Source organism: Podospora pseudocomata, chromosome 6 (assembly GCF_035222375.1).
Source record: "Podospora pseudocomata strain CBS 415.72m chromosome 6, whole genome shotgun sequence".
In the NCBI taxonomy this organism is placed as follows: Eukaryota; Fungi; Ascomycota; class Sordariomycetes; order Sordariales; family Podosporaceae; genus Podospora; species Podospora pseudocomata.
Window position 1 is genome coordinate 1,224,948 of NC_085890.1, and position 21,603 is coordinate 1,246,550.

At 52.9% G+C, this 21,603-nt stretch overlaps 5 protein-coding genes across 5 annotated transcripts; 3 read left to right on the forward strand and 2 right to left on the reverse strand.

The window, feature by feature from the left end:
* Positions 1 to 57: 57 nt before the first annotated feature.
* QC762_603570 (uncharacterized protein) lies at positions 58 to 2,406 on the reverse strand. The gene is made up of 3 exons (XM_062892047.1): positions 1,378 to 2,406; positions 1,013 to 1,127; positions 58 to 647 (listed from the first exon to the last, which is right to left on the reverse strand). The coding sequence occupies exons 1-3, from the start codon at positions 2,275 to 2,277 to the stop codon at positions 280 to 282; spliced, it is 1,383 nt and encodes a 460-aa protein (XP_062740426.1). The 5' UTR covers positions 2,278 to 2,406; the 3' UTR covers positions 58 to 279.
* Positions 2,407 to 6,402: 3,996 nt separating this feature from the next.
* On the forward strand, positions 6,403 to 13,950 carry QC762_603560 (uncharacterized protein). Its single transcript, XM_062892046.1, has 5 exons — positions 6,403 to 10,486; positions 10,539 to 10,566; positions 10,620 to 11,329; positions 11,385 to 12,184; positions 12,247 to 13,950. Exons 1-5 carry the CDS (start codon positions 10,178 to 10,180, stop codon positions 12,485 to 12,487), a joined length of 2,088 nt encoding a protein of 695 aa, XP_062740427.1. The 5' UTR covers positions 6,403 to 10,177; the 3' UTR covers positions 12,488 to 13,950.
* Positions 13,951 to 14,235: 285 nt separating this feature from the next.
* On the reverse strand, positions 14,236 to 16,614 carry QC762_0092890 (uncharacterized protein). Its single transcript, XM_062884078.1, has 2 exons — positions 16,013 to 16,614; positions 14,236 to 15,929 (listed from the first exon to the last, which is right to left on the reverse strand). Exons 1-2 carry the CDS (start codon positions 16,217 to 16,219, stop codon positions 14,553 to 14,555), a joined length of 1,584 nt encoding a protein of 527 aa, XP_062740428.1. The 5' UTR covers positions 16,220 to 16,614; the 3' UTR covers positions 14,236 to 14,552.
* Position 16,615: 1 nt separating this feature from the next.
* On the forward strand, positions 16,616 to 18,225 carry QC762_603540 (uncharacterized protein). The gene is made up of 5 exons (XM_062892045.1): positions 16,616 to 16,844; positions 16,909 to 16,992; positions 17,109 to 17,217; positions 17,269 to 17,767; positions 17,823 to 18,225. Exons 1-5 carry the CDS (start codon positions 16,739 to 16,741, stop codon positions 18,162 to 18,164), a joined length of 1,140 nt encoding a protein of 379 aa, XP_062740429.1. The 5' UTR covers positions 16,616 to 16,738; the 3' UTR covers positions 18,165 to 18,225.
* Positions 18,226 to 18,314: 89 nt separating this feature from the next.
* On the forward strand, positions 18,315 to 21,008 carry CDC36 (transcriptional regulator; the record flags this gene model as incomplete). The annotated part of the gene is made up of 4 exons (XM_062892044.1): positions 18,315 to 18,581; positions 19,110 to 19,428; positions 19,958 to 20,743; positions 20,801 to 21,008. The coding sequence occupies exons 2-4, from the start codon at positions 19,250 to 19,252 to the stop codon at positions 21,006 to 21,008; spliced, it is 1,173 nt and encodes a 390-aa protein (XP_062740430.1). The 5' UTR covers positions 18,315 to 18,581; positions 19,110 to 19,249.
* Between the last annotated feature and the right edge of the window lie 595 nt (positions 21,009 to 21,603).

Consider the following 21,603-nt stretch of genomic DNA (forward strand, 5'->3'; position numbering starts at 1 on the left):
TAACCGACTGACAAATGTCAGCTGTCTTTGGGTGGAAGTTGGCAGAGGCAAAACGGCTTTGTCTGTGAAGTGATTGTCTTGTATTATTACACAAAATCTACTCTGCATATACAAGGAACTTTTGTCTCTCTGTCACCATCTATCCCCTGTTCTTGCCAATATCCAGATCGCCTTATGGTTCTATATATCTTCTCCGCCCCCTCTCAAACCATCCTCCCCAACTGACTCTCTCTATCATCACCCACTCTCCCTCTCATCTCAATCAGTGCCCAGGCTCTCTTACTGATTAATATACCTATGCCCGCCCCTCTCTCCCACCTCCACACTCATCCCAACCTCAACCCAGCTCTCCAATTTCTCCTCCCCATCAAACAAGGGCGTCAACTGCATCCCCAAACACCCCTTCAGCCTCGCCCCCTCATCCACATCCCTCAGCTTCCTCAAGCTCCTATCCGGCTCAACCGGATGCCTAAACCCACTATCCTGATTCACATTCGGCATCTTGCACCTCACCGTCCGGCACGACACATGAAAAGTTGCAGCAGCAGGCTTGCTCTTCTCCCCCTCGGCATCATCACCCTTCTTAAAACTAACCTTTTTCCACGTCTCCTCATCATAAGGGGGGTTGTTTTCCTCGGGACCGTCGACTAAGAAAGAAATCGGGGGTGTCAGTGGCTGTGGGGCCACGCTTCCAGGGGAGGGGGAACAGTAAACGCCGCAAAGAAAAATAAGACAAGAAAAAAAGGGTGTGTGTGGAGTAGCGAGCGGCTCAAGAGACAACACCGCGGGGAAGAAAAGGTACAGTAGCAGGGGGGGAAAGAAGAGAAAAGAAAAAAAGTCTCGTCGTCCCGAGTCCACTTCAGCCCATTGTCAAAACTCTCCCCCCAGCCCAGAAAAACTCCCCGCTTTCCGTGCTTCCGTGAAACAAACCAACAGGGTCCAGGGGACTCGAAACAACAGTCTTGATGATAACAGCAACAAAAAAGGAGAAAAAAAAAGTATCGAAACATACCAATGATGTTGGCGCGAAACCTCCGCGCGTCCAAGTCTTGTTCGAGATTCTCGTCTTTAGTGATCTTGGCGCTGAAGTCGCGGATGCTGGAGAGGTTAAGGAGATGTAGTGGATACTGCCGCAAATGGCCGTGTTAGAAAACAACACAAAAAAGTCACACCCATCGTCAGCCCCTCTTTCTTAGTTGATTTGCGCGAGTGAGTGGTGGTGTGTTTCATCACCAAAAAGTCTGTGGGTAGGACGGTAAATCGAACCACGCTCTTCATTCACAAGCCAAAAAATGCCGAAGGGAGGGGAGGGAGGGGGGTGTGCAGAGAGTAAAAAAATGAAAAAAATATGAGAGATAAAAAAAAACAAAAGCTTACAGCATCCTGAAATCCAGTCACAGGCTGGTAACCCGCCTCCTCCCTCCCCGGCGCACACCTATGCACCTCTCTCAATCGGCCCGGGTCGACTCGAAAAAGCCCGAGCCTGTTGCTCACCCCCAGGTACAGCGCCAACTCCCGAGGTAGGTCCTTTTCCATGTTCAGCGCCGACACCACGTCCTTCCAAATCCTGACCTCTTCCCTCTCGTACCCTTGGGACTCAATCTCGTCTTGCGATGGGAAACTCACCGGGAGGACAAGCTGCTTCTGCGGGACCGCACCGCGGCCCCATGCGAGCTTGGCGGCCACCCAGCTGACGACCCCGCGGAGGCCTGGCTCTTGCCAGGGGAAGCTGATGAGGAGAAAGGAGTCTTTGATGCTGGCGTCCGAGTAGAGCGGTTTACCCCGGGCTTTGACCGGGTCCGGGCTGAAAAGCTCCACGGTGACGGTGGCTAGGAGGGGAAACTGCCGCTGGGTGATGAATTCCCAGCTTTCTTGAGGCTGGAGCTTGTCTTCTGCTGACGATGGGTTGGTGCTGAGAGGAAAAGGGGATTTGAGTTGAGCAAAGGTGTAGAGGCGGTCAAACTCCAGGCCGTAGGGGAGTACCTTGCTCGAGGTGAGTTGGATGCCTTTGCATGACTTGACTGGGTAGATCCATAGCTGGTCGATGGTGGTTTTTGATGGTGAGGTTGTAGTAGTCTTCTTCTTGCTTTTGGTGTGCTTCACACCGATGGGCGAATGTGTTTCAAGCAGTGCATCGCGCTGTGATGGGGGTATGGGGGGAAAGTAGATGAACAGAGGCAAGAGGAAAACGGTAATGGTGGAAATCAACAGGAGAAGGCCGGTAGCGTCAATGACTGGGCCGCTCCGCAGCAACACCGAGTCCGGGTCCTGGTCCATTTGTTGCCGAATTTGTCGGTCGGTCGGCCGGACGTCTGCACGATATCTTGTGGCCGTCTGCTGCTTGAATAATTATTGTTTTTTTTTTGTTTTTTTTCGGCGGTTGACCGTTCGGTTGCAGTTGGCAGCTTCCCGGCGTGGCGGTTGGTGTCACCGACTTGCGCGCCCCCAACGTCTCACTTGGGACCGAATTACCTAATAACACGTCTTATTCACTAGCTGGCCATTAATTAGGTACTATCCACCACAACCCAAAATCCTTTTAAATTCATGTTCTCTCTAATTGCATTGCAATTTTTTTTTTTTTTGGATCGCTGTGTGTTTGCGGGAAGGGCAAATCATCCAAGTTCATGACTTAAACCTGTTAAATATCACAGAGCTGTGTTTTGAGTGGCTGACTAGTGCGATTGTTAAAGTCGTCGGAACCACAAATCGGCGATGCAGGTACCTTTTGATGGGTAATAAGAGTATATCAGATGTTCTGCGGGTCAAGACATGGGCCACAACCAGTTGTTATTCAGTGCTTAAAGGGGCAAAAGAGAACTAAAATAGATATATGATTGACGGCAGGCCGCGTCAACAGTCGCTATACCCATATGAGTCGCTGTGATGTCCTACGTCAACCTGAAACCAAAAGACAAAAAGATTGTCAAGAGTTCGGATGGCGATCGAGCTCTCTGAGTATTCCCGACGGATCAAACCCCTATCGACCCGGCAATTTGACATAGGGCTGGCTTTAGCCCCATCAACCCGATTTGCTCTCCCTGCTATGTCTGGATGGACATGTGTCTGATTGGGCTTCTTCGCCGCAGGTTTTGTCGGATCGCACTCCGCGCGCCAGTACAAGAAGAACCGGGAATGCGCCCCGAAAACAGCGACTGGAGCCGGTCACTGCATCTTGCCGGGAAGGAACAATACTGGTTGACGCACGCCGCGCCCATGTCGGTGCGCTGCTGGTTGAATACAGCAGCTGGTTGGGCCTTGTGAGAGTCTTTTTACCCTACCCAACCCCCGAGATACTTACCCAGAAAACCTGAGTGTTTTTTTGCGCGGCCACCTTTTCCTTATTTTGTCATTTGTGTCGCATTCATTGGCACCCTGGCGTGATTAGGGTGGCGCAAGCTTGATCTGATCTTCACTACGCCTATGGGACAAGTGGGAGATACAGTCCGATACAAATCTCTGACATAACCATATTCATGTTGCACAGAGACCATTTTTGTGGCCAAGAAACCCGCTGGAGAGGTAGCGCTCCGCTTCTACTACCCTCCACCTTCGGCAATGCCAGACTATCTGCGCCGCTACCGGTCTATCCAAAAGACTAGGAGAAACCGCCACTGCAGAAACCACTCGAAAATTCTGTTTCTCACAGAGGCTACAAGTAGCGCAGGCTGAGGAACACTTGCCCAGAAGCACGGGACGGAAAAGGCAAGGGGTAGGGGTAAGTAATGCGGATGTTGGCTGATGAGCCTTCTCTGTGTGACTGTGGTTCCGTTAGATGTAGCATGTACCATCGATTTCCACATGTGCCTAACCAAAGTCAGCAAGAGTTCCTGGCGTGATAAACATATGCCTAGGCTTTCGCCCGCCTCGTCTTCAGCTACCTCAAAGGGAAGGATCACGTGTCTGTCATAGCGGTTGGTTTGAGTAGGAGTTTGCATACACCTCGGCCACCTTGTGAGTCGACCCAATCCAGGCCGCATGCCGCAGGTAGGCGAAATGAGGCTATAGTAAACAGCTCAATATTAAGACTGAACGCCGGGCTTCCCTCCGAGCCCTGTATCTACCAGATGGGGACGACCGTGTAGATGTAGGTCGTGAAGCGTACAAGTTAGGCAGGCAGCGGTCCGGATAGTCAACCGTGGCGCCAACAGATATAGAAATCAGACAAGGCTTAGGTCCACTCTCGAACAAGATTGGCAGTTGCAAGGCGTCTCGTCATCCATGAGGGTGTGGCTATCATGTCTGAAAAGGGGTATTGAAGCCATCAGTGACTGGCTGAGAAGCGCTCACCATGCGGAGATGGGCCCACACTGGCAGGCGCCAACATATCGCGAGGAGATGATATTCATCGGCGCAACTATGCGGACGAATACGTGCGAGAGCACTGAGCACTACACTCGTGAGGTTGTATGGGCGAAGTAGTTGCCGTATGGAGATGGAAAGGGGTTCCCGAGTGGAGATGGGACCTGTCTCCATCAACAACACGGTGGCTCCATGCGAGGGCCGCGGTGCCATGCTCACAATGGGGGCTGTGTCGATAAGCCGACTTACAGCCCGAACTGAACCAACGCATGAGGGCAATCTCATACCGGCAAGTCATGGGACATGGAGTTGGTGAGGCTCAGCAAAAATGTTTCGACTTTGGGCACGCTCTCAGTGGTGAAGGAGAGCGCCTGGGAAATGAATGCTATGCTCGAAGTTTTGCCGAGAACGGACAGAAGTTAGACCAGGAAGACATTTCGGGGGAAACCACACAATAGAGAGAGGTACCTGTAGACGAAAGCGGCATCTTTAGCCATGGAAGGCACACCGCCACAAGTTGCCCTCTGAGGCATCGTCATATCGCAGTTCTTGTCGACAGAGAGACTTCATGATACACGGTAACTCTTGATCCCGAAGGTCAGTTGTCTCTCTCAGAGTCTGAGATAGGTGGAGCTATGAATCAAAGCCACACGGGATTGAACATGTCGTCATGGATGGTTCAGTCTTGTCAGATTCAAGATGAGAGAGCGGACAGTCCTCAACGGGCAGTTCATCCGGATCCATTGGCCGAGGTATGACGGTCGGTCGAGGTCTGTGCCCTGCAGCAAGACCGGGCAAGGCCCGGATTGAACGGCAGTTCTCGAGAGAAGAAAAAAGGATGCAGGTGCAGCATGTGTGCAGCATGTGGAGCGGGCAGCGAGGGCCACAAAGGAGGAGAGTCGTTGAAATGGCCAAGGTTTGTGAGGGTTTAGTGTAACGGTTTTTGACGTAGAGTTGGCAGCTGGCCCGGCGTTTTTGCTCGAGGTGGAGCATCTGAAGCTCGGCCCTCGTCTCATTGGAGTGCGAGATGACGCCAGAGAGCGGCCCCTGCAGGCCGGGCCGGCGCACTTGGGACGAACCCCCAGCCGCCCGTGGCACAGCGATAGGTTAGCCCCGCTACCCGCCGTTTGGGCTCAACGGGCCCCCATCAGGGCAGGCACCGGTAGCCGACCCCTCCGAGACATGAGTGAGCGGCAGGAGAATTCTTTTTTTCTTTTTCTTTTCTTTACATCAAACCCTTTTCACTCATCTTCTTCAACTGTCACTCTGTCCCTATGGCATAGTCCGGGCATCCCAAAAATACTTTTCACTGCGCTGCGACTATCTGCGGAATTATGGGCCATGATCATGCTGCTGCAATGGCGGCGTATCTAATGTAGTTGACATATAACATCCAGATCTCGGGATGGCTGTGCACGCCATCGATCCACCAGCACATGCAACACGACCGACCATTGAAAAGAACACGAAGACATTTTCATGCTTGATTGACGTGGATGCACGTCGATCTCCAAGCGGCAGTCCCGACGAGATCGACACCCTAGGAATATCGTCAACGACAGGGCTTGGCATGGTGTTGCATGAACTTGGCTCTTCGTTGGTGTCAATATTCATTTCGATCGATATGTGGGCCGAGCATTCTTCTAGAAGGACAAAAGAACCACTGTGCCGGGCCCTCCCCCAGTCGCGGTCCTACAGTATCACGGCATATCCGACACAGCAGGTCATTACTGTGTATGTTCCTTCTCAGTGAAGCCTCACCTATCTAGTGCTTGGGCTAGCGAGTACGAATTCTTATACCAAATAGTGAAGCAGCTAAGCTACCTAGGTGATAAAAGTGATAGAGAAGGCCCTGACGTCAACTGTCGACATACTATCAGGTAGAACACCAGACATGTCATATCAAACACGAACAATTGCTTGCTTTTTGTGTCTTTTGGAACTTTCCGATTTCCACCTCGCTGGCACGATTCCCTGATTGGGCAAGGTTAAATCGGTTAAAATTGTTGACAGCAGCTTATGCATGTGGGGTTTTCTTTTACAGTGACATCCATCGTCGAAATCTGGTAGGTAGGGTGGGATGCACTTTCCAGGTTCTCTGCCAGGCTCGCTCTTGCCAGCAGCGGCCCTGTGGCACGACACCTCGACCGCCAGATCTGCTCTTTCCATGTTCGCTGCAACCTTCCCTTTCATTCTCTGGCGTCTACTCCAATTGGGGGCCGAAAACTCTTCACTTTCTTACCGTTGATTTTCAACTTTTATGTCGATTGTTCAACTGACAGTAAATCACCGTCGGATCTTTCATGCAATGCCTGATCACCTCCAGGACACAGCCTGACCTGACCCGGACCCAGACGGACCATATCCGACCAACCAACACCCTGTCTTCGTGACTACTGACGCCCTCGCAGCATCAATGGCTGCGGATGACGGCATGTGAGTTAATATCACAGAAAAACACTCTTCCTGCGGAGGACCCATGGATTGCCAAGCTGGGCAGCTATAGGTGAGTGGGTGCGGTCTTATCGCCCACATCTTGCATGGATCCAGATCTCGATAATACCACTTTGGGCAGTGAACTCCTTTTCCACTTGCTTCTTGGAGCTCTCGCAGCCGTTGGCTCGTGCCCAACCCGGAAGCAAGCCATGGATCTCTTCTTTTTTGTCCCTCGACGCACTGTCACCTCCCTCACCCGTCCTCGGTGTTGAAAGTCGGCACTGTCGTTGCCCGATTTTATCACATGCCCACGCTAGCAACCCCGATAGCTCCGTAACGGTTCCGGATCGTGGGGTCTGCCGGTTAGACCAGCGACCTCCTGCATCGGCGCATCCTGACAGAGTCTCCTAACCTAAGAACGAATAGCTCGAGCCCACAGAAGCCACCGTTCAATCGGCTTGCTCCTTTTTCCACAACGGACGACGGTTGACACAGACCCCGGTCAAGCCCTGGGAGTGCAGGCCCGACTGTTGCGAGCGTGCATGGGATGGCTGCTTGTCGATTTCCCAGGCTGTCCATGGCTGCCACGCTCAAGGCCTCGAAAGAGCAACGGGGACACCTTGCCGCAGGGCCGTGCGCATCGGCGCCCTTCACAGCAGCAACAGGCCACAGCTGCCTGTCTACTGCAGGTGCTAACCGTACCGAACGGCCTGCAGTTCCTAGCTCCAACGGACATGCACAGTGAGCTTGTAGAACCATTCTTCACTGTCAGCATCGGGGCTGCTCGCACGATCGAAGCAGTCTCATCGCCCACAGCCAGCTCGGCTCCACTGACGTGCCATGGCGTTGCGGTGGATGTTGGCAAGGGGCCCAGCTTTGGCCTAGGCCTAGGTAGCACCAGCAGCATCCCTGAAGGTCGAACGGTTCCTTCGTCGTTCACCCACTCGCAGGGGGGGCCACCACCCAAGAGATGCACGACCACCACCACATCAGATGAACCGCACAAGATGAGAGCGGCTTTGCTGCACTTGAACCACGCAGCCGCCGAAGATCAAACCACAGAATATCTTCCAGATGTTGTGTCCTTTCCTCGCAATCTGGTGGGAGGGCTAGGATGTCCCCCGGCACTCCCTTGACCTTAATATCAGAACGTTAAGCATGTATCGACAAGTATCTTTGGACCCCTGCTTCAAGTACTTTGTACCGAACCATCCCCCTGCTGAAGAGCTAAACAGCCCCTTTCAACACCCCACTGGAGGGGTTTGGCTTTCTGTGGAGTGTGGTGTTATTGTGGTTGTTGCGCTGCTGTTGCTGTCTTCTGCCGGGCCTTACGATACAATCCTTTTGCAGCTAGCTAGGGGCTCAGTCCTCGGGTACCTTGATGACCGGTCATCGCGGAGCATGCCACGATGTTGGGTGGATATGGAGAGCTGGCCTGCGGGGAATAGGGAGGGTCCTTCCATGATGGAAGGAAATACCGATACAGATATATCACCACGATCAACAAAAACTTGGCGCTGAACATTCCATTTCGCGATAACAGGCCATTGTGTTGTGTATTCGAGCACCTTCCTGTGAGGTCCAGAGAAGGCTTACCAAGGATATTTAGACATGCACTATGCTTGAGGCTGGATGGATTACCGGTAGCCTGTGGCCGCTACCTACCTAGGTAGTATGGATGCAGAAGCCGCGGGCTGGGTGGCAGGGTTATACCCACAACTGACACCCCCCTTCACCCCCGCGCACATTCTCTGGACCGGGCCGGGCTGGCTGATCCTGGACAACTGCCCCCTGGACGACTGGCTATGACCGTTGGAGATTGTCCATACCAGTAACTGATCGACTAATAAGATCGAACCCAGTAGGCGCGCTTCCGCCCATACCTTACATCTCCCCAGATCTGCCCTCACCAGTAACATTGGCCTCCTCGTCGTCGTCTTGGATCGTGATCCTGAACGGAGCCGCACTGTTTCCTTCAGCCCCTTAGCACTCCCCTCAACAGGGTCATCGTTGCATCCATCCGCTTGTGACGGCATCCTGCTCTCCAGAGTCATATTCGGCCTCTCCCGCCGCGGCTTATGTGGCTCAGGTCCTCTACCAAGAGAGACTCGGTCACACGTACAGCACCCTCACCCGGTCTCCTGACAGCAACTCCTACTGGCCAGGACTAGTAAAAGGTCTCCGACCGGACACTCTGCACATCCGGCTCCTGCACATCAAGTCCCCCCTGTCCATCTTCTTGTTTTGAACGACAGACTTCTGCATTGGACCAGTCGAGGTGCGCTTGGCAGCAAGACAAGAATCGTGCAACTGCCTATTTGCCACCCCTTGACTTGCTCTGGAGAGAGTGTCTTGAAGGGCACAGCTACCCGAAACGGATTCGTATCCTCCTACCAAGTCAGTACTCACCACGGGCTACCAGCGGCTACCCCCGCCTGAAGTTGACGCCAACAACCCTCCTCCTCTTCAGAGTCTGCGGAAGCTCAGTGGATATCCTGGCTGCGCTCTGTTGTCGGCGGTTACTCAGTCACAGTGGGAACCCACATGCACGCCCACCCTTGAACCAAGAAATCGTCACCCCCTCCAGCAGCAGATCACCTTCTGCCAGCCAGCAAACCCCATCAAACCCAGACACCCTGGTTTCCCGGCACCCCAAAGCTTGACTGAGCGGAGAAGGGGGTCTCACCGTCAGCCGTTCTTCCAGTACCAATCCCCACTGGTACCCGACCCCCCAGTCTGGTGAAGAGATTGCCGCTCGTGTCCAGTTTGGCATCTCCTCCTCCATTGTGTGCGGACATTCAGCCCAAACTGGTGGCATCCCAGCTCTCCTCCTGCCCCCCTACTACCCCCCCTACCCTGGACTCACATCCTGCCATTCTCGTCCTTGCCTTGGCGCTTGGGCGTGCTTAACTTATCATTATATATCCCGGGGATTAGCTTCTTTGGAGAAGGTCAAGAGAGGGCTATTGACGGGGGAGAGGCTATTATTCTTGTTTGCGTGGATTCTCTGGGCACAGCACGACTATCATCTATTGGCCAGAGTTCAACTTCTTTTCTTTGGCACCCCTTCCCTCCCCCGCCGACCACCATTTCAACTCCGGTTGGATTTGATTTCCTTTCTCCTCTTCCTCGACCGCTCGGCACAGGTCTTCTCCCCACACAAGACGTGCCTGACCATCGACGGCGGTCTCCCAAAGATACATCTGTCAAGGTCATACTGGTTTACCGCCGGCCAGTTGACTACCTCGTCATCCCGCTTCGACTTCCTCCTTACCAACAAACTTGACGCACCTCAGACCGGAGCCATCGAACAGAAAGCGCATTCTAAACACAACCTGAGCCAAGTCCGCATGTACACCACTCCCGAAATCATCTGATACCACGACACATACTCGACCATTTACATTCTGTTCGCATCGCGTGTCCTCAAACAGTCATCATGGGTGACTATCATTATCACCACTTTCTATCCTCCATGGCGGGTGTGGGTGGACAGCCTAACCAGAGTCCACTTGAAGGCCCCCCACAGATGTCTCACCAACCTCAGGTGTTGGCCATGGGAGGCCATGGCCCTCCAATGCCTAACCCATACCAAAGCCTGGGATACTTTACGGGATTCCCTGAGCCGATCATGTTCAATGCGCCAAAGTCGCAAAGAAGCAGGCGCAAGTCAGCACCAGGCCTCGATCACATCAAACATCGACGCACAAGATCAGGCTGCTTTACATGTCGCAGCCGTCGAGTCAAGGTGGGTCTGAGGAGCAGTTGGAAGTAACGTGTGGTGGCTAACATGGTTGTAGTGTGACGAAACACATCCGATCTGTGAAAGTGGGTAGCGAAAAGATGTGTCTAGCAATAGCACGGTAGCTAACTTGCTCCAGGATGCCGAAAGGGGAAGAGAGAATGCCTCTATCCAGAACCGGCGCCGCCGAAAGGTTCTGGGGGTTCGACCTCAAAAGAGTCTTCTTCAACTGCGCCCAGTCAACAGGCGAGCCCGATCTCTTCACGGGGCGACGACGATGACGACGACGACCGGGATTCAAAGCTGGAGCCGATCATGGATGAAGATGAGGAAGAGCCGCAGAGCGCCACATCGACGACTGCGCCAATGTTTCCTTTGAGAAGATCGAGCACCACATCCTCCTTCGGTTTACAGCGTGTCCCTACAGGGTACCGGTACGACTCGGAGACCCCGTCTTTTGATGGTAATAAGAGCTCTTCGCCCTTGTCGACGGGCACGGCGACCGCACAATCGCACCGTCCAGACTGGACGTTCTTACCACACGAGCTGCAGTTTTATCTCGGCTATTTCTACGACAATATCACGCACTACCACTACGGGCTCATCAGCGACGCCGGTGACTTCTTCCGAACCACTCTGGTAGGGTTAGCGCTTCGAAATGAGGCTTTGCTGTATGCTATTGTGGCCTTTTCGGCATACCACCATGCGCTGCATAATCACCATGGCAGGATCAATGAGTTCTTGCAGTATTACAACCACAGCGTCAAGAATCTTTTGGAGTGTCTAAAGAGGAAAGAAAAGTACAGTATCGCGACGCTTTTGACGATATTGCAGCTCGCGACAATCGAGGTATGTAAAGCTCCTCTCGACCGTGGGTGAGCCAGGATAACTAAACATCAACCAGGAATATTTGGGTGACTGGGTCAACCTCATGGGCCATCAAAAGGCCGCTTTGGAGATCTTTACGCAGCTTTTTACTCCGCAGACAATCATGCAGTCACAGACAGGCCGGGCTGCACTGACTTGGTACGGTCGCTTTGATCTCTTCGTTGCCATCATGGGTAGCTTTGAAACGACGTTGCCTCGTGAATGGTACCTGGAGGCAGCAACATACCACGATGCGTGCGCGGCCGCCGAACCGGACAGTGTCTTCTGGAAGTTCGAAGCATGCTCTGCGAAGATGCAGCTTATTTCGATGGAAATGGCCATGTTGTATGCCAGGAGGGTGAAGGAAGAGGTCACGGCAGAAGACTTCGCCGCAGAACATCAAAGATTGAGCAGATGTCTCGACGACTGGAAAAATGGATGGGATCCTGCTCTGGTGGATCCTTCCCATCTTGTTACGGACTTTTCAGGGAGCCGCGCACCAGATCCGAACGACATTGTCAGCCCGTTCACATCGGGAGTACTGTTTCAACCACCACTGTTCCCTTCGACGGTCTTGACAGCCAGCTACCATTCCATGAGCCTCTTGCACGACAGCCAGAGTGGCATCAGACCAACAGGAGAAGCCAAAGACAAATTGAGGGAGCATGCCTACAAAATCTACCAGATCTTCGAGGCAGTTGAATTCTGGTCGCACAGCCCGCCGGGGGGGCTCATTGCGTTGCAGTCAGCTTTAGCTGTGGCAGCTCTCTATGTTCAGCGGGATCCACGCCATCAGATGTGGATCAGGAGGAAGTTTGTGTTACTGGAGGCGATGGGGTAAGCCCTTCTCTTTGGCCTCTGAGGGCATTTGACTGACGTTAATTTTGTGGCTATTACAGATACATTTTCCCTGCCACGATGCGTGTGCGAATGGCCGAGCTTTTCGCAGACGACACCTGCACCAGATGGTGGCTGCCGAACGATGAGGGCTTTCCGCCCCTGCTACAAAATATCCGCGCATATGCCGACGAACGCAATGCCATGGCGGCGACTACCCAGAGAGACACGGTACAGCAGATTCGCCATGTGTTTTCGAGGATGAACATTAGAGAGGCCGCGAGAAAAGCGGCAGAAAACTAACGGCCCGGTTATGGCGGCATGACAGCAATCTATGTTCGGCTCAATCAGGACGGTCTGACAGGCGGCTGGCAAATTGAGGGGACACTGGAGTATCAGCAACAACCTCGTCGCGACAACAGTTGACGTTGCTCAAGGACGATGCGGCTCATGTCTGCCGGGCGGCCCGAATCCCTGGACAATTTCCTGGGACCCGATCATGCGGGTCTGCGACGTCGAATATCGTTGCTAATGCAGGGGAAAAATTGCTTATCACAGCTGGCACCGCATTTGCCATTCTGAAACACCCCCTCGGCGTTAGGTGATGATGGTGCCTACTCAGCTCTCCTCCTTCCTCTTTCCCCCACACACCACCAACTGACCCCCAACGACACCCTGTCATGCAATCGGAATCGGCAGGATACATTAAAATGGCATGCTGATCTTGTGACTCTCCTGGCGCCATGCTGGCGCCAATTCCTTCTAGGGAGCGGCGGCTGCTGTTGCATGATGCATCATCATCCGAACTGGTGGTGTCTTGGCTTGGGTTTGACAGTCTTGGGGGAAAGGGAGACTGGACCTGTCACGCGGGAATAGGAGTGGAGGGTGTCACTACCATCGGAAGACAGGCAAGAAGCGTCAACCTCGGCGCTCTAGGACTGGATGCAAGACTTTCTTGTGTCTTCCCCTCACGACACGGCACGATCACGGGACGATGTCTTCCGAGCCCCCGCGAACAGCTGGCCCTCACCTAATTCTGGCCTACATACAGCCTTTCAACTTACATTGTTTTCACTTTGACTTTTTGTATTACTGATATATATATCTTTGGGTTTTTGCACTTGGATTGGCTGTCTTGTTATTTCTGGCTTTTGTCTTGCATTGGCCTTTTTTTTTCTCTTCAGATACTCCCCAGTGACTGGGGAAGGATTGTATTATTTACTTTTTTTTTATTTCAAGCACCAAATTTTTTGACATTTGTGAGCACATAATTTTTATTTTCTGAAAGTTTCATTTTTTTTTTCTTTTCTATTTGAAGTGGTTGGATTATGGGGACGGAACCAGCGGCAGCGTCATAATCATCAACGAGGACTGGCAGGAAAACAACAGAGAGAGAGAGATGGAAGTTTAGGGAACCGACAACACAAACTCCTAATGTACGTGTGTGTGCGTGTGTGTGTGTACGAAAAGAAGACCTAGTGCGACAAACCAAACAGTGCGAAATGATACCCTGGGTTTTCTCTTTTTTTCTTTTTCCGGAGAGGGCGGAAGAAACTAAAAGTTAGGAGAGAGACTATACAATGTATTAGTACGACGACGATTTCGGTAACTGGAGTCTGGAGGTTTTTGGTGTGTGCATAGCATAGCATAGCATGGGTATGGATGGGCTTGAGGAAAGGGGGTTAGTGGTGTCTTTGCGTGTGTGTTGTGTGTTGTGTGTGGGAGCTGATGGGGCAGATCATGGGAGTAGATTTGTATCTCAAGGGCGGGGGAAGGGATAGGTGATGCTAGAATGGGAATGGAGGTGGGGGTGGTGTGTGTTAATAGGGGGTTTGGTATATATAAAAAGATCGTGAGCCTGGGAATAAAGAAATGGGTTTTTGGCGAGAAGGGTTTTAGTGTTTAATTTTTATATTTCTCTGTAGAGTACTTGTTTCTGTTTACAAATGGATTTGGATACACAAAACTGCTTTCTTGGGCTTTCCGCTATGTGCCTATTGCTGTTCATCAAAACAGCAATTCACCAAAATCAAAGACAACAAACAACAACCTGTTTACAGGATAATACTGTGATATATTCATCTACGCTTACAAAGGGTGTTTAACCACCCCCAAAACATTCCTACAAAACAACGCTATACTTTCTTCTTTCCTCACCTAGGATTAGTATTTATAAACCCCGGCTGAGGATCTATGAACTCCAGCGACGCATTATCCCCCCGGCCTCCCGCTTATAAGACCCAGAAGACCCAGAAGACCCAGAAGAACCCCGAAGATAGGTCTTCGGGTCCAGCCTCGTCTTTGGCTTTTTCTCCTTCGTCTCTGGCTTCTCCTTCTCCTTCTTGTAGCTCCCTGCAGAGTAAGTCTCCTAATCCAGCTCCTTTACCGGCTTGTCCTCCTCTTCTTCCTTCTTCTTATCTTTACCATCTCCTGTTGCCGCAGCAGGGGCGGTTTCCTCAATCTCAATTTCCTCCTCCGCCCCACCACCAACGACAGTAACGTCATCAACTTCCCCATCTGTCTCCTCCTCCTCCTCTTCTTCTTCTTCTTGAGCATCCTTAGCGCCACCCTGCCCCTCCTCGATACCCTTCCCCTTATCATCTCCCTTTTTCTCCTCCCCCTCCAATTTCTTGTCCTCCTCCGGCGGTGAAGCCAAAACCTCCTTCGCAGTAGCACTAACATCAGAATAGCTCTCCGGCTCGTCCGCAAAATTTTCCTCGAGTTTCTTCTCCTCCGCCTTTGTCGTTTTAGGAGGGGGAATAACACTCTCCGGCCTAACCGGCTCCTTCAACCCCTCCACAATAACCGGAATCTCCCCCTCCGGACCCCCCTCCTCCTCCTCCTCCTCCGGTCGTCCCGCCTCCACCACAGTCCCCGTCTCGCTCACCCCCGAAGATATACTCATCACGCTCAACCTCCTCGAAAGCTCCCCATGACCCCCAGGGCTGTCATCTTCGTCCGCTTCAGGAACAGGCATGATAAAGCTCCCCGTGGACGGGCTAGACTTGATATGTCTCCGGGTATTGGTCCTACTCAACCCCGGATCCTCCCCGCTCAGCTCCGCCACCCTCGGAGGCGGTTTCGCAATCGTTATCCCGCCCTGTCTCTTCCCCCCTCCTGCTGTCTTTTCCTCTTCCTCCCCAGCAATCGGCAGCCCTTCCGCCTCGGGCGGCAGCTTGTAGTTCTCCGCCGGCAAAAGATCGTAAACATCACAGACCGTCTTGAAAAAAACATACAGCCCCGTCTCCCCCTCCACCTTCCAAAACACCTGCCTGTGCTGAAACCAACCATGGGCAAAAATCCTGTGCAACCGTCTAAAGACATTGACCAAATTCTTCACCGCTTGGTTCTTGTCGTGACTGTCAACCACAAACCTGCTGGGGAAGATCTTGGGGTTGGTGACGACATTGGCCGCCCAGTCAAGCGTGTGGCAGCAGTAATCAATCGCGCAGCAGGACTTTGGCGCATCGTGCACCGCGCACAGAAACTGCCATTCTGACGCGCGCATCTCTGGGCATGTCTGGGCGGAACAAGGCGGGGTGTCGAAGAGGAACTGGACGATGAGTTTGTTGCAGTGGGCTACGAGGAAGCGGCATAGTTCGTAGAGCCAGAGGGTTTTGTCGATTCCTGGGGGCGGGGTGGCGAGGAGGAGGGCGGTGGTGCGGGTTATGGGGCTGGTGTTAGAGGAGGAGTGGTGGTAGTGGAGGGCTGAGAGGTGTTCTTGGAGTTGGAAGGCCGAGTCAAGCTGGGGATGGGGTTAGTTATTTGGGGAGGGAGAGGGAGGGAGAGGGGGAGGGAGAGGGGGGGGATGGAAGAAGGGAGACAAACTTCTTGGAGGGGAACAAGAGGGGGACCAGCGTGCATGTCGGCTGCTTTGGTGCCGGGGTGGATGCGCCGTTTGGAGTTTGCGTCGAGGGCGGTTTGTTCTATTGGGGGAGGGTGGTGGGCGCCCATCATGGGGGATTTGGGACCTATTTGGATCTCGGCTGGAGGTGGTGGGCTGGGGAGCCGAGGGGAGTTTGGGGCGAGGGACATGGTTGTTTTGTCCTCGAGGCTCGAGTGGGCGGGTGGTTTGTTGACTTTGGTCTTTGTCGGCCGCGCGCGCGGATGCCTGCTTCCTAGAGATGGTAGACTGTGGTTGACAATATCGATTGTTGATGCAGAATCGACGACTCGACAAAGAGATGCTGGGGTGATGTTTGGGTAAACTCGGGCCGGGGGTTTTGTGAAGCTGGAAAGTATGGACCGACGTCGTTGCCCGATATCATTCTAGAAGTTAATGCTGTCCCGGCGGCGCTTACCAGCTTCTGGGGGCCCAAGCTCCCTGAACCGGGGATCCCTGCTGTGCCCTTACGTAACGTGCCAAGCCCAGATCCAAATCTGGGATTCCAAGTTGCCTGCCCCGCCATTGATCGAAGCATTGCTCCAGGACATGTGCGCCCTTGCAGATACATCATCAGCTTGACTATCTTGACCCGTTCAAAGAGGACAGACAGAGGATACCAAAACTCAACACTTTCTCTTTATACAATTGACGAAATAACGACCGCTTAAATGAACTTTGACGACGACGACGCCCCGCCAGACCTGATTGGTGCTGATGAAACAGTAGAAGTACCAGAAGAAAAAGCGAAAAAGGTGCCAATCACAATAGTAACAGGTTTGTATTGCTATGGCTATACTTTACTCTTGGGATATATCGCCTGTTCTTACACAAACCCTAGGATACCTTGGAGCTGGGAAAACCACACTGCTCAACTACATCCTGACTGCAAAGCATGGCAAAAAGGTTGCTGTGATTATGAATGGTGAGTAGAGAAGACCAGATTCTGTGTCAAGAGTGTCTCTTGCTGACTGCTATTTTCAGAGTTTGGGGACTGTAAGTCATCTCCCCCTGAGACATTTGCTTGAGTATAACGTAACTGACACAGCTCAGCTTTGGACATTGAAAAGTCCTTGACTGTGAATAAGGATGGCGAGGCTGTGGAAGAGTGGTTAGAGGTGGGCAACGGATGCATCTGCTGCTCCGTGAAGTAAGACGGCCTCTTTCAAGTCAGTGAAACCCCGCTAACAGTTCTAAACAGAGACACAGGCGTGAACGCCATCGAGTCTCTGATGGAAAAGAAGGGGAAGTTCGACTACATCTTGCTCGAAACAACAGGGTTGGCTGATCCGGGCAATCTAGCGCCGCTATTCTGGGTTGATGACGGGCTGGCGAGCACCATTTATCTAGATGGCATCGTGACCCTCGTTGATGCCAAGAATATCCTTCGCAGCTTGGATGATCCTGCGGGCAAAGTGGAAGGTCATGAAGACTCTGATGATCATGGACCAGTCATGACCACTGCTCACGTGCAGATTTCACACGCCGATGTCATCGTCATCAACAAGTCTGACCTTGTGAGCGGAGAAGAGTTGGAAGCCGTCAGGGAGCGTATCACATCCATCAATGAGCTGGCCAAGATATTCGTCACCTCGCAAAGTGTTGTGCCTGATCTGGAGGGATTCTTGCTCGACTTGCACGCATATGACCGTGTCGATGAACTTGACCGTGCAGGACGTGGGCACAGCCACCTCGATAAAGTGAGTGGGACCTATCCAATCGACTGTGGCGCAGACAAACTGACAGATCTGCTAGACCATCTCAACATTGACAATCCCTCTCGAGGAGCTGACGACCAACCAATTGACGGCAGTAGACGCCTGGCTGCGCTCGGTGCTGTGGGAGAATGAGCTTCCTAGGAACAAGGCGGCCAATGGACCAGCTTTTGAGATCCATCGGGTGAAGGGGCGGCTGTTTATCGAGGATGGGGCTGAAAAGATGGTCCAGGGAGTGAGAGAGATTTTCGATATCTTTGACAGCCCCGCGCCGTCATCTGGTGATGTACCCCGGAAAGGCAAGCTGGTGTTGATTGGGCGGCATCTGACAGACTTGGACTTTGAGAAGAGTCTGTTGGATGCTGTTCGGACGGCGGCTTAGATAGGCACTCTGAAAGATGAATGAAGAGTGAAAATAAACTCATTTGCCGGTGCCAGTTGACAGGTCTGAGTACGGAGTAATTGGTTGAATTAAAGTTTAGGAGGCGACAGGGAAGACGGTGGACGTAGCCTTGGCTTTAAATTTGGACATTGCGGTATAATTTTTGTGGAGAATGCACGGACCCGCTTGCGATCCCTTGAGCTTTCCCGCCCTCAACCAAGCGCCCATCCTTGGTTCAGTTACAAGCGTTTGCATGATTCGTAGCGCTGTCTCGAAAACGCGACATTGGCTGGCCATCACCACCGTTTTACCCTCTTCGTCCCAAGATATTCTCTATCCAGTCTCGTCTAGGAACACATATATAACTACGAACCGAGACACCTCTGAACCCCGCGTTCCAAATGATGAACCGGCAAGGTACGATGGCTCATTCTTTGCCCTTGCTTTTGCCGTCTTGATTCCTCGTCTCGCCCGGTACCCCGCTGTTTGTCCATCTCGAATGCCACACATCTGCCGCCGTCAAAGAAAACACCTGCCGAGTCACCGCCCAGTCGTCTTGCCCTCGTGGCACCTCCGAGTTATGGGATGGAACGAGGGGTAATACTGGCCTCTGCACCTACATCGAACCGAAGCAGACATACATAGACTTGGCGGCGGGGAGGGAGCCGGTGGGGGAGGGGGTTGTTGTGAGCGAGGCTCAACATGCCCTCACCTTCATCAAGTCAAAATGGCGGAGGAGGAACTGCACTGTTGAGCCCTATGCTGCTGGGCGGTTCAGCCGGCTGTGCTCCTCCAATCGCTCCCGAATCGAAGACGACGTCCGAATGTCTCAGGAGGCGGCCATGACCTCCCATTCTTCCCGCCAGGGTGTACCCATCAGCCGAGCTCGCGATAGTTTGGTTCCAACAGGGAAACAGATTTGCTGACTGATGTCGTCAATAATAGGACCATTACGACAAGTGCCCTACGGGCAACAGCCGCCTCAGCAACAGCCGGGGCGCCCAGGGCAGGCGAGGGGGCTACCTAAAGCGCAGCAAGGTGAGAATGCACTGGGAGGAGGATAGGTCTGGCAGAACGACGTTGACATGCATGACTGCGTAGCGGCGATGAACAATTCCAATTGGGCGTTTGGCAATGGCGGCGGTCTATCGATGGGGGGGAATGCGAACCTCAGTATGGGAATGCGGCCGCAAGCAAGTGGAAATCTCAGTTTTGCCCAGAGCTTGATAGGCTCGCAGCAGCAGTCGGCGACGTTGGACCCATCGTAAGTTGGACATCCGGATTTTGTTTTGTTTTGTTTTGGTTGGCGGAGGGGTGAGCGATGCTACTGCCGGGCTGCATTGTTCGCGCTGTTTTTCATCCCATTGTTGCGACCTTCTGGTTTTCTGCGAGTTTCTGGGCCATTCACCTTGCGCTCATTGCTTCTGGCCTGCAACTGCGACTTTGCGGCCGCTCTCGTTTTGGTCTGGCATTTCGCCTCCGATCTTTCACCTCAACACCCTCAACCCACCCCCTTACCCTGTCCACGCGCAACACCACTAGACTCTCGTTTTCCCGCTGCGTAGTTCGCTATGGCGCGACCGGTCGGGTCAAAGATGAGAATCGCTGCAATGCGCAAGGCAGCCAGTGCCAAAGAACAACCGCAAAAGCAACCAGAAGGAGTGCCGTACGCTTTGGTTGTAAAGGGGTACTGTCTCACAGCCTGGCGCACATACCTTGCCTCTCTGTCGCAGATTGCGACTCTCTTGGTCTCATTATTGAATCGACAGCGTACTAACGGGGGCCGTATCTAGGGAGTTTCCATCTCTGTCCAACACGGCGCCAAATCAATCAAACCCTGCATCTATGTGGGCGCAACAACCATCCCGCAATATCGGTGGAGGAGCTCACCGGGGGCCCCAGACGCCCTTATCAGCGCATCCGGGCCAACAAGATGATCTATTCACATCCTCTCGACTTGCCTCGACTGCGCAATCGTCTTTTCGTTTTGGCAACCAGGGAGCCGTGAACCAAGCGCCCCAGGGAGGACAGGCTGACGAGTTCCCACCATTGAACCGATCAACGAACGGCGAAATAGGAGGGCAAGATCGGGGTCCAGGTCTGATGTCGAATATGGGGTTCGGCCAAGGGGGCGCCCCTTCTACTAGGGGTGTGTCCCACGCAAACCTAGCTGGGAACGGTCTTCTCAACGCCCTGTCGGCTACTTCCCGGACAGGAGAGGTTATTTCGCCAACGTCGATACAAAGGTCCCAAGGGCCTCGAAGTCCAGTGGACGATGAAGAACCGCGCCAAAAGCCACCCGGGTTTCGCGAGGGCAGCGTGGCGTCACATACTTCAGGAAATGATGCGGTCGGCAGAAATCCGTTAGGCGCTATTGGTAACGACGCTCCTTCGGGCAAGGCGAGAGAGGAGGACCGAGGGCAGCTCCCGGATGTTGTTGATCCTCTTGAAGGGATGTCTCCTATTGACAGGTGGGGGATCAAGGGGCATCAGACTTTGATGAACAATTTCCCCGACTACAACATCATTGGCCATGGGATCGAGCCATCGGTTCTGGGGTTGGATTTGCGTTCCACCGAGTAGGTTGCTGTCTGACGCACGTTAGGAGACCGGGACAATTGCTAACTCTGTTCAAGCCTGATTTCCACGCAGATTTACTCGCTGTTCAACGCCATGCCTCCAAGGCCGGCGGTTCAGAATTTCAAGCTGCCCGACTGCTACGAGGTCAAAAACGTACAGCCCATGGACGTGAAAATTAGTAGCTTCAACGAGGAGACCTTGATGTGGATCTTTTACAGCTGTCCGCGGGACTACAAACAGCAGTTGGCGGCGATGGAGCTGTGAGTGTCTGCTGCCCCATATTCTCATGAGCGTGATAACTGAGACGAATACAGCATGAGCCGCAATTGGCGATGGCACAAGCGTCTGCAACTCTGGTTGACCAAGGACGAACAGCTGGTACCTCAAACCTTGAGCGTTAATACTGAGCGAGGCTACTACATTGTGTGGGACAAGGACTTATGGCGCAAAGAACGGGTATGAAAATTTTGTCTACAAAGGATATTGACACGGCTTTGCTGACCTGATGCCGCAGAGGGAACTTACTCTGCACTATGCTGACCTCGACACGACGTCCGCGTCACCTGCTGTAGTATCTTGATAGTATGCCAGCCGGCAAAGGGAAGCATCGCAGGCTTAAATCATAGTGTATTCATTAGGTAGTTTCGGCTCTAGCGAGGGGATGTGGTTTAGCGAACGGGCTTGATTTCACCCCCTTTCTCATGGGCTTCAAAAAGCAACGGTGGGCGTGGGGGCAACGGCCACGGGAAGGTTTTAGTTGGTGAGCATCCTCTATTCGGGGCGTCACAAGCGAATAGATATTGTGTGTGTGTATGTGTGAGCGAGCATCTCTAAGTTTGTTCCCTGTGTAACGTGTCCA

What these genes read in the sequence shown, in the direction of transcription:
- QC762_0092890 (XM_062884078.1), bottom strand. Translation starts at nt 16,219, where the DNA reads ATGTCCCTCGCCCCAAACTCCCCTCGGCTCCCCAGCCCACCACCTCCA. An exon ending in CTCTTGTTCCCCTCCAAGAA is followed by an intron (nt 15,930 to 16,012) that starts GTTTGTCTCCCT and finishes CCCCATCCCCAG; the next exon opens with CTTGACTCGGCCTTCCAACT.
- QC762_603560 (XM_062892046.1), top strand. Translation starts at nt 10,178, where the DNA reads ATGGGTGACTATCATTATCACCACTTTCTATCCTCCATGGCGGGTGTG. An exon ending in GTCGCAGCCGTCGAGTCAAG is followed by an intron (nt 10,487 to 10,538) that starts GTGGGTCTGAGG and finishes ACATGGTTGTAG; the next exon opens with TGTGACGAAACACATCCGAT. An exon ending in GTGTTACTGGAGGCGATGGG is followed by an intron (nt 12,185 to 12,246) that starts GTAAGCCCTTCT and finishes TGGCTATTACAG; the next exon opens with ATACATTTTCCCTGCCACGA.
- QC762_603540 (XM_062892045.1), top strand. Translation starts at nt 16,739, where the DNA reads ATGAACTTTGACGACGACGACGCCCCGCCAGACCTGATTGGTGCTGAT. An exon ending in GCCAATCACAATAGTAACAG is followed by an intron (nt 16,845 to 16,908) that starts GTTTGTATTGCT and finishes CACAAACCCTAG; the next exon opens with GATACCTTGGAGCTGGGAAA. An exon ending in TGCATCTGCTGCTCCGTGAA is followed by an intron (nt 17,218 to 17,268) that starts GTAAGACGGCCT and finishes AGTTCTAAACAG; the next exon opens with AGACACAGGCGTGAACGCCA.
- QC762_603570 (XM_062892047.1), bottom strand. Translation starts at nt 2,277, where the DNA reads ATGGACCAGGACCCGGACTCGGTGTTGCTGCGGAGCGGCCCAGTCATT. An exon ending in TGACTGGATTTCAGGATGCT is followed by an intron (nt 1,128 to 1,377) that starts GTAAGCTTTTGT and finishes CATTTGCGGCAG; the next exon opens with TATCCACTACATCTCCTTAA. An exon ending in GTTTCGCGCCAACATCATTG is followed by an intron (nt 648 to 1,012) that starts GTATGTTTCGAT and finishes TTTCTTTCTTAG; the next exon opens with TCGACGGTCCCGAGGAAAAC.